The sequence below is a fragment of the Melanerpes formicivorus genome, unplaced genomic scaffold, assembly GCF_026170545.1.
Source record: "Melanerpes formicivorus ecotype bairdi unplaced genomic scaffold, bMelFor1.0.p_v2 SCAF_22, whole genome shotgun sequence".
Classification (NCBI taxonomy): domain Eukaryota; kingdom Metazoa; phylum Chordata; class Aves; order Piciformes; family Picidae; genus Melanerpes; species Melanerpes formicivorus.
Window position 1 is genome coordinate 5,783,594 of NW_027142374.1, and position 14,523 is coordinate 5,798,116.

The following is a 14,523-nucleotide window of genomic DNA, read 5'->3' on the forward strand; positions in this document are numbered from 1 at the left end:
TGTCATCTCCTGGCACTTGTCTTTCCACCATTGCATCTCTTCCCCAGGGAATGTGTCCAAGCCCAGCAGATGCTCAGAGGGGAGCCCGGCACTGTGACTCCACATAGGATCCTGGAGTTTGGGCTTTAAATGTCAGAAGCCAAATGTGAAATCAGCAACTGGAGGGGACTGGCTGTGCCTGAGCAAGGTGGTGTCAGAGCTGCCTTTTGCTCAACTTCAAAGCTGAGAACTTGTTCCCCAGGTTTGATGAAACCAAACATTCTTCCTGCCCAGCAGGAAAGGAACTGGGAAGGCTGGAGGCCCTTTGAGTGCTTCCACAGGGGGCTTTTCCCTGCTGGGTGGGCTGCCTAACACCCCACCTTGTGCCAGCACATCAGCAGGGATCAGCACAGGGTTTAGGGCTTGGGATGGAGGAACAAATCCATCCCCACCAGCACACAGTAGACGCAGGTTTCTTTCAGTGCCAACGTCTCACAGGGCGGCTGGTAGCTTTTCTGCCTGGACTTGGGACCTTGCTGGTCCTCAGACCTACATCTGCTGGGGCTCAGCAGTTATGGTGGTCCTAGAAGTGTTATGGTGATCCCACAGCAGGTGCCACCATCAGTTTCCTCTGGAGCTCCAAGCCTGGTTTTAGGACACTGGTGGCAGTGAGTGGCCAGGAAACCCACAGGAAGGGAAGACTGCTTGAAGACTTTCAATGTTTTTTTTTAAAGAATCTTTCTTATTGTGCCCCTTCCAAAAGCACAGAAAACCTTCCTTACCTCTGTGCCACACTGCATAAATTAAATCATCACAATCATAGAATCATATTGGTAGGAAGAAGCCTTTGAGATTGTCAAGTCCAACCATTAACCAAGCCCTGCCAGTCACCACTAAACCATGTCCCTCAGCACCACACCTACACAGCTTTGAAACCCCTCCAGCGATGGGGACTCCACAATTGCCCTGGGCAACCTGGACCAGGGCTTGACAACCTTTTGGGGGAAGAATTTATTCCTTGTGTCCAACCTAAACCTCCTCCGGCACAACTTGAGGCCGCTTCACAGAATCAAATTATTGTTAGTTATTCATTATCACAATCATTTGCTCTGATAATTTGCTTCCCATCCTGCACTCCCCCAGTGTTGCCCATGGCTTGATGAATGGTGGTGTGGAGGAAACGCAGTCACTGCTGCTGAGGTATCCAAAGCACCGCAGACAGCCTAAGAGAAGGAGAAAAACATGATGCAGAAGCTCTTTATTTGAGAACAAACCACCTTTTCCCAGAAGCTCTGCTTGCTAGAGCTGAGCTGACATATGGTGACACAATGTGTACCAGCAAAGGTGCTCCAAAACGTGTTCCTCTGGCTCAGGCAAGTGGTGGAGCTTAAGCACTTGGAACAAAATCATTCTGGGTGGGAATGACAGCACTGAAGGAAGGAGGAAAAATTCCTCCCTGTGGTTTAGCCTGAGTGTTTGGTGAGAATTGGGAGGAGAAGACAAAGCAAGCCTTCAAATCACAGTACTGCTCCTTCCCTCCTGGCACAGCTTGGCGTTGGCCTGCTCACAGAACCACAGAATGGTTTGGGTTGGAAGGGATTTTAAAAGTCCAAACCCCCTGCCATCGGAAGGGACACCTTCCACTAGGTCACGTTGCTCAAAGCTCCATGCAGCCTGGCCTTGGATGCTTTGAGGGATGGAGCATCCATAGCCTTCCTGGGCACCCTGGGGAGGTATCTGTCTCGATGCATGTTCTGTTTGGGTTTTGTCCTCATACAAGTTCCAGTGGGATGCAGGGATGCAGACTGCTCTCAAGCAGGGGTGGCTGATCCTGCCTCCAGGGTATAGCTTAGCTTGGGTTTGATGTGAACACAAACAGCCTCAGTGTGCTTTTGCAGTGAGGGGCCCAAAACTGAACTAGTATTTGAGGTGTGGCCTCACCAGTGCTGAGTACAAGGGGATGATGCCCACCCTGGTCCTGCCAGCCACACTCTTGCTGATCCAGGCCAGGATGCAGCTGGCCTTCTTGGACACCTGAGCACACAATGACTTATCTTCAGTCAGCTGTGGACCAGCACCCCCAGGCCCTTTCCCATCAAGCAGCTTTCCACTGTCTCTATAGTCCTCACACTGGGCAAACCAGAGATGTCTCATCGTGGTGCGGGAAGGTCTCACACATCTCCACAGCATGAGGCAGGCTGGGATCTGTGTACTTCAGTGCTGGAAGAGCCAACCATCCATCTGTAGCTCTCTGAGAGGCACAAGTAAGGTTGAATGGTGCTGTTACAGCAGGGTGTTTGCAGTCACTTCTGCAAGCTTGGCCCTCAAATGCACCCATTCCAGCCACTCCTGAGAGATGCTTTTCAGTCAAAGCTTCTTCTCAGCAAAGCCAGATGATTCTAGAAGCCAGACTCCTACCTGCTTGCCACCACCTCCTCTGCCTTTGAGTTTACATCACCACCTCAACCCATCACGGACCCCTGGTCGTTCCTCCTGCCAGGCTGGGGAGGCTGGAGAGCAGCATCCAAAGCAGCACCTGGAAAAGTCCCCAGTCTCTGAAGTCAGCAGCAGCAGCGGTGAGAAAGTGGCCTCATTTCCACCTCGTATTCAGAGAGATTATGCAAAGCTCTTGAATGTAGGACTTGCCGTGCTCTCCAGCGGCGCGCAGCCCCCGACGGCCCCGTTTCGGGGCGGCTGACGGGCGCAACGCGCTTGTTTGCTACCCTGATTAGTCAGCACTGCTAATTATAGCCACGCTGTTCCTTCCTGGAGCTCCTCAAGCACCGTTGGAGTAATAGGGAACAACAGAGGTGCTGCAATAAGGCTGCACCCACTCTCTGCGGAGAAGATGCGGAGGTAAATCTGGGGATGGATTTTCTTGGGATGTCTCAAGGCAGTGAGCTTGGTTTGCCACCTCAAGTTTTGCCACCTTAGCCATGGGGTGCTCTGGCAGGGTGGGAAAAGGGAAGTGTCTCTGATGCCTCCACCCCCAGGGTGTTACCAGCTGTTGGTAATGGCATGGGGCTCACCACACAGCCCAGGGGAGCTAAACCCGCCTGCCTCTGGCTCAGTGGCCTGTGGGTTTCAGGGAATTTCATCTGCTGTTTGTGAAGCCAACAAAGAGTGGTGGAAATGGGATGGAGTCCATCCACTTTTGGAGGTATTTGCATAATACTTCACAGAATCCCAGGCATGGTAGTGGTTGGAAAGGACCTCTGGAGATCATCCAGTCCAACCCCCCTGCTAAAGCAGAGTCACCCACAACAGCTTGCCCAGGATCACAATGTCCAGGTGGGCTTGGAATCTCTCCAGAGAAAGAGACTCCACAACCTCTCTGGGCAGCCTGCTCCAGGGCTTTGGCACCCTCACAACAAAGAAGTTTCTCTTCCTGTTCAGATGAAACCCCCTGGGTACCAGATTGTGCCCATTGTCTCTTGTCCTGTCACTGGGCACCACTGAAAAGAGCCCATTGTGATGAGTGTATGGAAAGGAGACACCTCTTGAGAACTTGCTGTGGGACATGGGGAAAGCATTCCAAGATTGTGCAAAACTTCTGTTGAGATGTTGAGGGGAGGAACTGAAGGTGGGTAAGGGAGGCAGCACTGTGGTTTGGGATCAGTCAGGAATCCTGAGTGTTTAAGGGTGTCTCAGCAAGTAAGACTGCAGGAGGATGCTGGAAGGAGCAGGAGGTCCAAACCACTGATGAAACCACGAAGTCTGGAGTCACCTGTGACCCACTGAAGTTTGCGTGTTTGTGCAAGAGGCAGCTATGGATGAAAGGATCCAAGGGCCAGACTGGGGCAACTGGGTGTGAGGGCACTTAGTGGAGGGATGCAGAGTGTCTGCACATGCCCATCCCTGCTCAGCCTTGCTGCTGGATGGACTTGAGGTCCCTAGAGCTGCAGCAGCCTCCCTTCTGCCATGTAAGGGATTCAGTGGGGCAGATCCCATAAAGACAGAAGGGTTGTCCCAGATCAGGCCTGCTGGGTTGAGGCTGAGACCTCCCTCACTCATCTCAGCCTGGGGACCCCTGGGTGGGCTGCATCCCTGCAGAGCACCTCACAGGGCCATCACATCTCTGGGGCTCTTAACACAAGAAGGGCATGGACCTGATGAAGTGGGTCCAGAGGAGGGCCATGAAGATAATCAGAGGGCTGGGGCACCTCTCCTATGAAGACAGACTGAGAGGTGGGTCTGTTCAGCCTGGAGAAGAGAAGGCTCTGAGGAGACCTTCAAGTGGACTTCCAGTTCCTGAAGGGGGCCTGCAAGAAAGCTGGGGAGGTACTGTCTAGAAGGGCTTTCAGTGATAGGGTGAGCAGCAATGGTTTGAAACTAGAGCAGGGTAGATTTGGGTTGGACATTAGGAAGTTCTTCACTGTGAGGGTATTGGAACAGTGGAACAGTTGGTCCAGGGAGGTGGTATGGGGCCCCATCCCTGGAGATTTTCCAAGCCAGGCTTGATGGGGCTCTGGGCGACCTGATCCAGTTGGGGATGTCCCTGCTGACTGCAGGGGGGTTGGACTAGATGACCTTTTAAAGGTTCCTTTCAACCCAATGCATTCTATGATTCTTTTATCTCCTCTGCCACATCAGCTCAGCCCAGCGCATCATCTCCCTCACCCAGCTCACGGCAGAGGCAACCAGCAATGGGAGTCAATCAGAGCTGCTCACCCGCCTCCCTTTCCCAGGCAGTGCGTAATTCCCGGGAGCGGGAGCGAATTCATTCAGCTTTTGTGGCTCAGCCTTCCTCCGCCCCTCGCACACTGCTCATGTCACTCAGCACGGCACCGCGGCGCCCGGTCACGCGGCCCCAGGTAGATGACGACTCAGGTCCCCTGGGATGGGGCTTGGCCTGATTACCAACCCAGATGCTCCAAACTGGGGCGATGGGGTTCAGCCAAAACCGCTGAGAGTCACCTAGATATCTTTGAGCATCAGGAGCTGGAGAGCCTTGCCAGCATGGAGCTCACTGCGCTGTGTAGCTGCAGCCTGGCAAGGGAGAGGGGGGACGAAAGAGTAAAACTGGAGTGTTATGAAACCATCGGGAAAAGGGGGGGAAGGTGTCACTGGAATATTGCGGATCCAGGAGCTGAGCATCCCTGCTTTGAAGATGCTGCTCCTGAATTGAATGACAGAGATGGGAAAAAATCATTGTGGCTTTGATCAACTCCTTTTCCAGGGTGCTCCTTAACCAAAGAGTCTGGATGGAAGGCTGAGGCTGGGTGTTGTGGTGTGGGGAAGGGGACAGACCCCACATACATCATCCTTGGGCCCCTATGAAGGAAGATGGGTAGCCCTCCCAAATCCTCCCCACCCCAGCTTTTACACTAGCTGTAGGAAAACCCTAAATGTTGGTCACCCCCATCCCAGCTTTTATGCTGGCTAGAGGGAAGCCTGTGTGGGGAAAAGGTTCTGGGTTGTGATATCTCCCCCATGGGGATATACATATGCCCCAACTTGGCTGGACTGAGCCCCACTGACTGCCATCTCCTGGGGGTGCAGGGAGACCTGCATTTCTGTCCCTGGGCATTGTCCTTGAGGAATGGGAACAACCAAGCCATGCCATGCCAGATCACCCCCCCACACACACCTCCCTTCAGATCCCTGCGTCTCTTGGTGCAAGAGGTAAAAATAAACCTTGCCCGGCCTCCTTGGCGAGCTGGCAGGGCCTGGCCAGCACCCAAACTGCATCTGCAGATCAGGTACGGAGGGGCCCGACCTTGGGGAGGTGCATCAGGAGAGAGCCCATGAATGAACGGCGGGGCGGGCGCAGGTGCGAGCGTGGGGTGAGCACAGGCACGGGCACGAGCACGGGCACGCGCAGCCCCCGGTGCCCACGGGTGTGGATGGGGATGTGGAGCAGGGAGCTGGAGCCTCGTTGTTATTCTGATCACAGCAGCTCTGATTCACAGGCTTGGATCATGAATATAAGTGAAGACTTTGACGTCAGAGTTGAGATTTATCAGCAGATCCAATGGGGCAGGAATATTAAGTGCCAGGAGATGCCAGCTAGCTGCCAACCGTATTAGCGATGCTTGCCGAGGAATGAGGCTTCACACCAAGGACTGGGAGGACTGGAAAGGATAAAAAAAAAACCCAAACAACCACACACCAACCAAAAAACCAACGAAAAAAAACCAGGACCAAAAGGAAGGGAAGCAAGCTGATCCTCGAGCATTAAAGCCAGGTAAAACAACAACCCTTGGTGGTGGCGTGCAGGGGGGAAGCGGCAATGCAGGGGTAGGGCCCCCCCTCCAGCCCCAACCTCCCCGACCTTCACACCTCCTCTGCCCAGCCTGAGGTGGGGGTGAGAAGGGTTTACTCTGTAATGGGGAGTGGGGACGATCCAGCATCTTGGCAGCTGTTGGCAGCTGGCTGGGAGCATCTTGCACCAATCTTTTGGAAGGATGGGAAGGGGGGGGGGGGGGGGGGGCGGGAGAAAGTTAACGCTGGCTTGTCCCTCACCACTGCCTTCTCCTTTCACCGGCAGCTCTGCATCCATGCGAGGGCTGGACTATTAATAGTATTTATTTTTACTCGCTGCACGCAAAAAAGAAAGGGCTGCGGGAGGGGGGAGGATGGGGGGAGGAGGGAGAGGAAACGTTTTATGCTATAAATAGGAATAAAAAGGGAAAAAAGGTAGCGGTGCCCCGAGGAAGGGAGGGAAGAGGAGGACGGGGCAGGGGTGCGCAGCGTCTGCGGAAGCGGGAGTGCATGGAGGGGGCTGCCGGCAGAGGGGGGCTGAGCTGTGCTCGGCCTCAGCCCGGCGGGAGCTAGCTGCCAGGGGTGCGTGTGGGGTGGAGGGGAGGTAACGGGGGGTCCCGAGGTTGGAGGGGTTGATTTACTTCCCCGGCAAGCTGAACTCGGTTTACGGGGTGGAGAAGCAGATGGGGATGAGTCGTGCGGAGGGAGAGGGTGGCCCGGTGAGGGGCTGGGTGGCTTGGGGGTCGGGGTGGAGGTCTCCGGAACCCAGTGCGGGGCTTGGGGGGGGGGGGAGCCCTCCCAGTTTGGGGTGGGGGTTCCCGGTCTCGGTGCCGGGGTTCGATGCAGAGCATCCCGGGCTCGGTGCGGGGGTCGCTGCGGAGCTCCCCGATTTTGGTGCGGGGCTCGGTGCGGGGGTCCCGAGCCTCGGTGAAGGGGTCTCCGGGCTCGGTGCGGGGCTTGCCTCTGCCTCTCCTGACCGCATCGCTCTCCGTCTCTCCCCAGCGATGCTGCACGGCCCCGCCGCCATGGGGGAGCCGTGGCAGCCGCAGCCGCAGCAGCAGCAGCGGCTCCCGGGGCTAGGCAACGCCTCGGAACCCAGCGCTTGGCCCTCGGCGGCGGGAGGGCCGGGAACGGCGGCTCCGGGAAGCGACGGCGGGATCGGGCCCGGGCCCGGGAGCGAAGCAGGGGCTGGGGGAGCCGTCAGCCCCTGGGACATCGCTCTGTGCGCTACGGGGACGGCGGTGGCCGGGGAGAATGCTTTGGTGCTGGCCGTGCTTTTCTACACGCCGAGCCTGCGGGCTCCCATGTTCCTGCTGATCGGCAGCCTAGCCCTGGCCGATTTACTGGCCGGACTGGGGTTAGTGGCCAACTTCGCCGTGCGGTACCTGCTGCGACCTCCCAGCGAGGCGGCGGAGCTGGGGGCTGCGGGGCTGCTGCTGGCCGCCTTCTCCGCTTCGGTCTGCAGCTTGCTGGCCATCACGGTGGATCGCTACCTGTCCTTGTACAACGCGCTGACCTACCACAGCGAGCGCACGCTGGGCTTCACCTGCGCCATGGTGCTGCTGATGTGGCTGCTGTGCCTGGGAGTGGGGCTCCTGCCCCTCCTGGGCTGGAACTGCCTGAGGGACCAGAGCTCCTGCAGCATCCTGCGGCCCGTCACCAAGGACAACGCGGCGGTGCTGGCCGTCACCTTTCTTCTCCTCTTCGCCCTCATGATGCAGCTTTACCTGCAGATCTGCAAGATCGCCTTTCGGCATGCCCAGCAGATTGCCGTGCAGCACCAGTTCATTGCCACGGCACAGGCCACCTCCACCCGCAAAGGGCTCTCCACCCTCTCGCTCATTCTGGGCACCTTCGCCCTGTGCTGGATCCCCTTTGCCATCTACTCCTTGGTGGCCGATTCCAGCTACCCCGTGGTCTACACCTACTCCTTGGCGCTGCCCGCTACCTGCAACTCCCTCATCAACCCCATCATCTACGCCTTCAGAAACCCAGACATCCAGAAGTCTCTCTGGCTGGCCTGCTGTGGTTGCATCCCTTCCACGTTCTCCTCCAGACCAAGGACATCCAGCGATGTGTGAGGACTAAGCACGGAGCGAGACACGCTCCCTTGCTCTTCTTCTCCTCCTCCTTCTCCTCCTCCTTTTCCCTTCTGTCGTTATTGTTTTCTACCGGGAGGAGCCCCCCCAGCCAGCCCATCTTGTTCCATGAAAAGATGGTGAAAAAGAGGAAAAGAAAAAAAAAAAAGGGAAAAAAAAAGAAGGGGGAAAGAAAGAGAGAGGGTAGAATGAAAATGGTTTCCTTTAGAAATGTTATTTTCTTACACATTTTATTTTTTATTTAAAAACACAAAACACCAAAAAAAAAAGGGGGGGGGGGAGAAAACAAAAGAGAAAAAAAAAAAAGATCTTCATATGACAGTGTTTGTCTCCTCTTGGGGTAAGGAGTCAGGGGAGCAGTGGGCTTGCCAGCCCATGCTGGGTGGCTTTCACCCCCACCCCCTGCTCTGGGGCCACATCCCATGAGTGGCAGCCAGGGGGAAGGACACAGGAGTGGGGTGTGGGTAGGGGTGAGTGTTGGATCCCCTTTAGCGGGGCTGGTCCCCACGTGTGGGGTTGCTGTGCCCACTCCCTGACATCAGGCCTTGTGATGCTATGCAATAATCAGAGCAAGGGGGGTGGGGTGGGGGGGGGTGGGCACTGCAGGGATGGGGGAGTCCTGGAGGAGTGCAGGGTGTTGGGGGGGGCGGGGCTAGAAGGGACCTGGGCAGGGTGGGGACAGGATGCCTCTCTGTTTCTATGTCGTTTGCAAAGCACTTTGAGAACCTGGCACTTTAGGGTGTGGATGTTGTTTTGAGCTGTAGTAGGGATGGGGGTACCCAGGGAATCTACCCTCCTCCCTCACCCCCCCCCCCCAGAAAAAATAAATATGGGGGCTCACAGTGTGCAGGTGGTGAGTCCAGCTGGGGTGTCCTGCACCCCAAGGCTCTGGGAGGCTGAGGAAGGGCTCTCCTGCCCAGTTTGGGACCATGGGGTGATGAACTCCCCTGGTTGCACTCACTGCCACACTGATCGTTTACATGGGGTGGGATTTTCATCCAAAGACTGGGCTTGCTGGGGTCCCTAGAAGGAAGCCTCTGTAGTCACATGTTATCCTGGATGCTACCTGTTTAATTTGCTTCGTTAGAGAAGCTGTGATACCTTCACATTCCTGTCTTATGTGCTTTGTGGTGTTAGTGAGGCCATTATGAAGTGTCCTTTATCTTGTGCTTTATTTTGCCTGAGAAGTGGAATAGTGCATTTGCTTACAAAGCAAGCAAGAAACCAAGCAACCTTCAGCAAGATGGCAGGACTTCGGGTGAAACATCTTGGGTGGGTCAAGGAAGAGGTGGTGGATGCTGCTCTGGAGCTCAGCATGGGAACAGGGGCTGCAGCAGGATGACCCTCATCAGCTGAGTATGGTGTCCCAAATGTGTTACTTCCCTTTGGAGAAAAATGGTGGGATCCCCAGCATCTTAAAACTCTTCTGGAGGAGAAGGTCCTGGGGGTGTTGGTTGATAGGTGGCTGAAGATGAGAATGTGTGCTCAGGTGACCAAGAAAACAAACAGCATCCTGGCCTGGATCAGCAATAGTGTGGCCATCAGGACCAGGGTAGGAGTCATGCCCTTGTACTCGGCACTGGTGAGGCCACACGTTGAATCCTGGGGTCAGTTTTGGGGCTCTCAAGTCCAAGAACATAGAGGTGCTGGACCAGGTCCAGAGAACAGCAACAAAACTTCTGAAGGGTGAAGCTTCTGAAGCTTCTGAAGCTGGAGAACAGGTGTGGTGAGGAGCAGCTGAGGAAACAGGGGTGGTTCAGCCTGGAGCAAAGGAGGCTGAGAGGAGACCTTGTGGCACCACCACACTAGTCTGTATTCTCTGGAGTTTTATGGAAGACAGAAATGTCCTTGCTTTGTGAGGCTGGGGTGGATTTGAACCCACTTGATGGCTGGAGACAGACATGACTGTATTTTCTCTCTGTACCTGTGCAATGAATTTCTTGTTCCTCAGAGTTAAGTGCACATGAGAAAGCTATGAATGTCCATAGTGTGCCTGGGGCTTGGGCTTAGTGTCTGCCTTTGAAAAGTGGCCAATCTTTCATTTGTCCTTTCCTTTCTCTTCTGAGTGCCAATGGGACAATGCTGACTCAGTGTAGGGTTAAAAGTAGATAGATAGATAGATAGATAGATAAGTAATATAGACATGAACACTTTACTCATTTGAATTCTTCTGGTTCCTGCAAGCACACCCAGGTTCCTGCAGTTCCTCAGTGTGAAACCCCAAGACAGAGACAGTTTAAAGCACTTTGGAAAGATTGTGAACATTTTGAAATGTTTTTGCACAACTCTACCTAGAAGACAGGATTTGTTTCTCTGGGCAGCTCCTTGTGTATCTTTAGATGAAATCCCAGAATGCCAGACTGGTGGGGTTTGGAAGGGACCCTTGGGAATCATCTAGTCCAACCTACCTGCTAAAGTAGGTTGCACGGGATCACAATGTCCAGGTGGGTTTGGAATCTCTCCAACACCCTCACGCCAAAGCAGTTTCTCCTATTCAGATGGAACCTCCTGGGTTCCAGTTTGTGCCCATTGCACTGGGCACTGCTGAAAAGTGTCTGGCCCCATCCTATTGCCCCCACCCTTCAGCTCTTGTTGAGTATTGATCAGAACCCCTCTCAGGCTGCTTTTCTCCATGTCTTTCAGCCTTTCCTCCTCACAGAGGTGCTCCAGTTGACTCTCTTCAATAGTTCCCTGCCTGCCTTGTACTGTGGTGCCCAGAACTGGACCCAGTACTGCAGCTCTGGCCTCCCTAGGACAGAGTAGAGGGAAAGGAGAACCTCCCCCTCAGCCTGCTGGCCACACTCTTATTAATGCACCCAAATGTAGTATCAGCTCTAACAAAACCCTGACCTGGAAAGAGCTGCATTTTCTTGACTTTCCAGTCAATTCCCTGTTGCTGAAGGGTTTGAATTTAACAATGTTCTTTGTAGAGTTTAATTGTATACTTGAAACTTGTCTCAGTTCAAGGAGCCCATTGACAAGGGCATAAAAGCATCAATGGAAAATAATTTTCCCTTGAGGTTCTCCACAGCAGTAGGGGAAAGTTTTGGGATATGAGGAGCTAAAGCTGAGGATTCAGCCTCTAACAGACAGCTGAGTTAGAGCAGAGGTGGAAATGTCCTCACAGAGATGTCCTTTCTCACCCAAACATATTTACACCATTATTGCAGAAGACAAACAGTGATGCCTAAGGGAGACCTTCTTGTGGCCAACCAGAACGCCAGGGATAGACTTTTGAGCAGGGTCTGTTGTGACAGGACAAGGGATGATGGTATGAACTAGAAGAGGGAAATTTAGACTCAAGATAAGGAAGAAATTTTTCACACTGAGGGTGTTGAGACCCTGTCCCAGGTTGCCCAGGGGGGTGGTAAATACCCCATCCCTGGAACCATGTCAGGTCAGGTTGTTTGTGGCTCTGAGCAACTTGCTCTAGTTGCAGATGTCCCTCCTGACTGCAGGGAGGTTTTAAAGGTCCCTTCCCACCAAACTATTTTATGAGCCTGTAGGTCTACCAAGTTAGTAGTGGTGTGTGCCGGGTAGAAATGTCCTGGTGTCCTCCAGTGCTGGGAAATGTTTAGTACAGGACACAGGGCCTGACTTTGGACGAGTTTGTGTTGCCATGAACATGAAGCCACTCCCATGAATGTAATGGTGTCACAAGAGGCTGGGGCACCTACGATAAGAGGAGCACTGCAAAACAGAAAAGGTTTTCCAGCACAGCAAATCCTCTGTGGATTCAAAACTTCTGCAAACATGATGAAAAGAGTGAGGCAGCCCCTGTCCAGCTGTTGGGCATTATGAGAAGGACAAAACACAAGCAGGGTATGGTCCATCATTCTCAATTTTCTGGTGTTGAATGTACTGGAAAGCCTTCTCCACCTGGGATTTCTGTGTCAGAAGTCATTAGGAAAGTTGAAGTCTATAAAAGCCATTAATTTAATTGTTGTGCTTTTCACATGAGATACAACAGGACAGTGGCAGTTCTGCAAAGCACAAGATCTTTAGCTGGTGGAAATGCGCAGATGTCCTTTGATTCCCACAGTTTTCTCTAAGTGGAAACTTGAACCTGCTTGGAAAGGGCTGGTTGATGTTTAGTTGAGAAGACCTCTGTGTCCTCACCTTGGCCAACAGCCCAGATCTTGCTGTTGTACCTTCAAAAGCAGGGTTTTGCAAATAGCTTTTGATAAAGGTAAAGGGCCAGAGTGTGGCCATGCTTGAACCCATGTCACTTCTGAACCCTACAGAAGCTTTGTGGAGATGTGCCAGGGGTGGATGTGAGCTTGTACAGTTACAACAAGCCCTTGTCCCTGTCCCATCATGTTTCACCTGAGAAATTAGAAAGCAAGAGGCTAATAACATATATAGACTCGACCAACAAAGCTGCTTAGGGGATTTTTTTTCCTTTCTATTTTGTTCAGTCTGGGACCTTGAGCAGTCAAAATGTATCTTTTAAGCCAACTTCATTGTAGTAACCAGCAGGGAATATCTCAAGGATATCTCAGGCCTGATGTGGCAGCCACAATTGGTTCATCTCCAACACAGGGTTTTAACTGAACTTTGAATAAAACCTCAAGAAACCATTGCTGTTCTCAGTAGGTGATGACGTACCTCTTTCTTGTAGAAGCATCAAATTTGGGGTGGGGAGGGCTTTAAAGAGCCATTGATCTTGGTAATCATTTGTACTGATGTGCATTGACCAGCATTGACAGCTCACCTAATTGTTAACCATTAATTAAGGGTCAACTTTTAATTGTCAGGAATTGCTGTCCGACGCGCATGGTATTTCCTTGGAACTCCTCTCACCCGTGCTCAACCTTTCCTCTTGGTGAGGTGGTCATGTTGACAGCTTCACTTCTGCCATTCGCTTGTACCGTAAGAAACGTGGACATGGCACTTCAGGACGTGGTTTAATGTCCATGGTGGTGTTAGGTTGGTGGTTGGACTCCATGATCTCAGAGGTCTCTTCCACCTAAAACGATTCTATGATTTGTACCTTTTCTGTTAATGATGCTGTTGCCGACTGCAAACTCCCCTGAAAGCCACCCTTCCCACTGTCCTTGCCACCTGGGAATGGAGCTTTCCCACTGGAAAACTCTGCAATACAAAGCATTACAGAGGCAAAATGGATTTTCAGTTCAGAAACCCCAAAGCAGAATGGGTGATCCAAAGCTCTTTTGTCTCTGACTTTGCGGGGTGTGAATAAATTGTCCCCAGCTCCAAGGGTAATAGTTGCCTTCACAAATGCTGCCGGATGTCAAATGTAATTTGGTCTGAATCAAGGCTATTCCTTCATGACTGGAGGATGCTGCAGCAGGCAGGAGGCTGATATCTGACAGCACATTGTATCAAGAGCCACCAAGCACAAGCACAGGCTGATGACCTTACTGCTTTATCAGGGACTGTAGTGATAGGAAGAGGGGTGATGGCTTTAAACTGAAAGAATGGAGATTTTGATTAGATATTCAGAAGAGATTTTTACTCATGAAAGTGGTGAGGCACTGGAACAGGTTGCCCAGAGAAGTTGTGGATGCTCCATCCCTAGAAATGTTCAAAGCCAGGTTAGACAGGGCTTTGAGCAATCTGGTCTAGTATGAGGGTTGGCAGGGGGTTGGAACTAGGTGATCCTTAAGCTCCCTTCCAACTCAACTAATTCTATGGTCTGGGAGTTGGAAAATACCTGGCTAGAGTCAGGAAAAGCTCTTTTCGAGCTGGGCAGTATCTGGCTAAGGATTAGACTTAGTGCTGACAACTGCTGGCAAAGCAGATGTCCTTTTGAGGCTGCTGCAGCCTGGCCTCTTGGCTCTGCCTTGCCTTTCATCCTACACCACATGGAGAGTGATGAGGACTAATCTCCTTTAGGATGTCCATTGTCAGAAGGTCAGAATCAGGTCCTAGGCAGGATAAACAGCAAGTCCTCTAGCTTCATGGGGGAGGGCTGAGTTTTTGGTGGCAAAGCTCAGCAAGAAACTCAACCAAACATGGGTGGCCAAGGGCCAGATCCTGCTCTGCGGTCACCAGCATGGCCTTGGAGTCACCTTTCTGAGACTCTGAAACCCAGATCAGCCTGGCTAAGCTTCAGGTAGTGTCTATTTGGGTCACCTTCAGCAGCACAGATGGATAGAGTGGGAATTGATCATCCCCATTCCCAAGCTTGCCTCCTGCCCTGTCTGCTTCCCAGTGAGACCATTTCACAGCAATTCAAGCAGCAACTTCTGTTGATGTGTTTTCATTTGCCTTTTTG

The 14,523-nt window shown here is 52.8% G+C and overlaps 1 protein-coding gene across 4 annotated transcripts; it reads left to right on the forward strand.

Annotated features, from left to right (window-relative positions):
* Window positions 1–4,632: 4,632 nt before the first annotated feature.
* LOC137448079 (G-protein coupled receptor 12-like) lies at window positions 4,633–8,852 on the forward strand. 4 transcript variants are annotated; one of them, XM_068152245.1, is made up of 3 exons: window positions 4,633–4,793; window positions 5,892–6,166; window positions 7,186–8,852. In XM_068152245.1, the coding sequence occupies exon 3, from the start codon at window positions 7,188–7,190 to the stop codon at window positions 8,262–8,264; it is 1,077 nt and encodes a 358-aa protein (XP_068008346.1). In that variant the 5' UTR covers window positions 4,633–4,793; window positions 5,892–6,166; window positions 7,186–7,187; the 3' UTR covers window positions 8,265–8,852. The 4 variants fall into 4 exon arrangements, with proteins under 4 accessions (XP_068008346.1, XP_068008349.1, XP_068008345.1 ...); XM_068152248.1 differs by having other exon boundaries at window positions 4,640–4,670; XM_068152244.1 differs by lacking the exon at window positions 4,633–4,793 and having other exon boundaries at window positions 4,824–6,166.
* Window positions 8,853–14,523: the final 5,671 nt, after the last annotated feature.

What these genes read in the sequence shown, in the direction of transcription:
- LOC137448079 (XM_068152245.1), top strand. Translation starts at nt 7,188, where the DNA reads ATGCTGCACGGCCCCGCCGCCATGGGGGAGCCGTGGCAGCCGCAGCCG.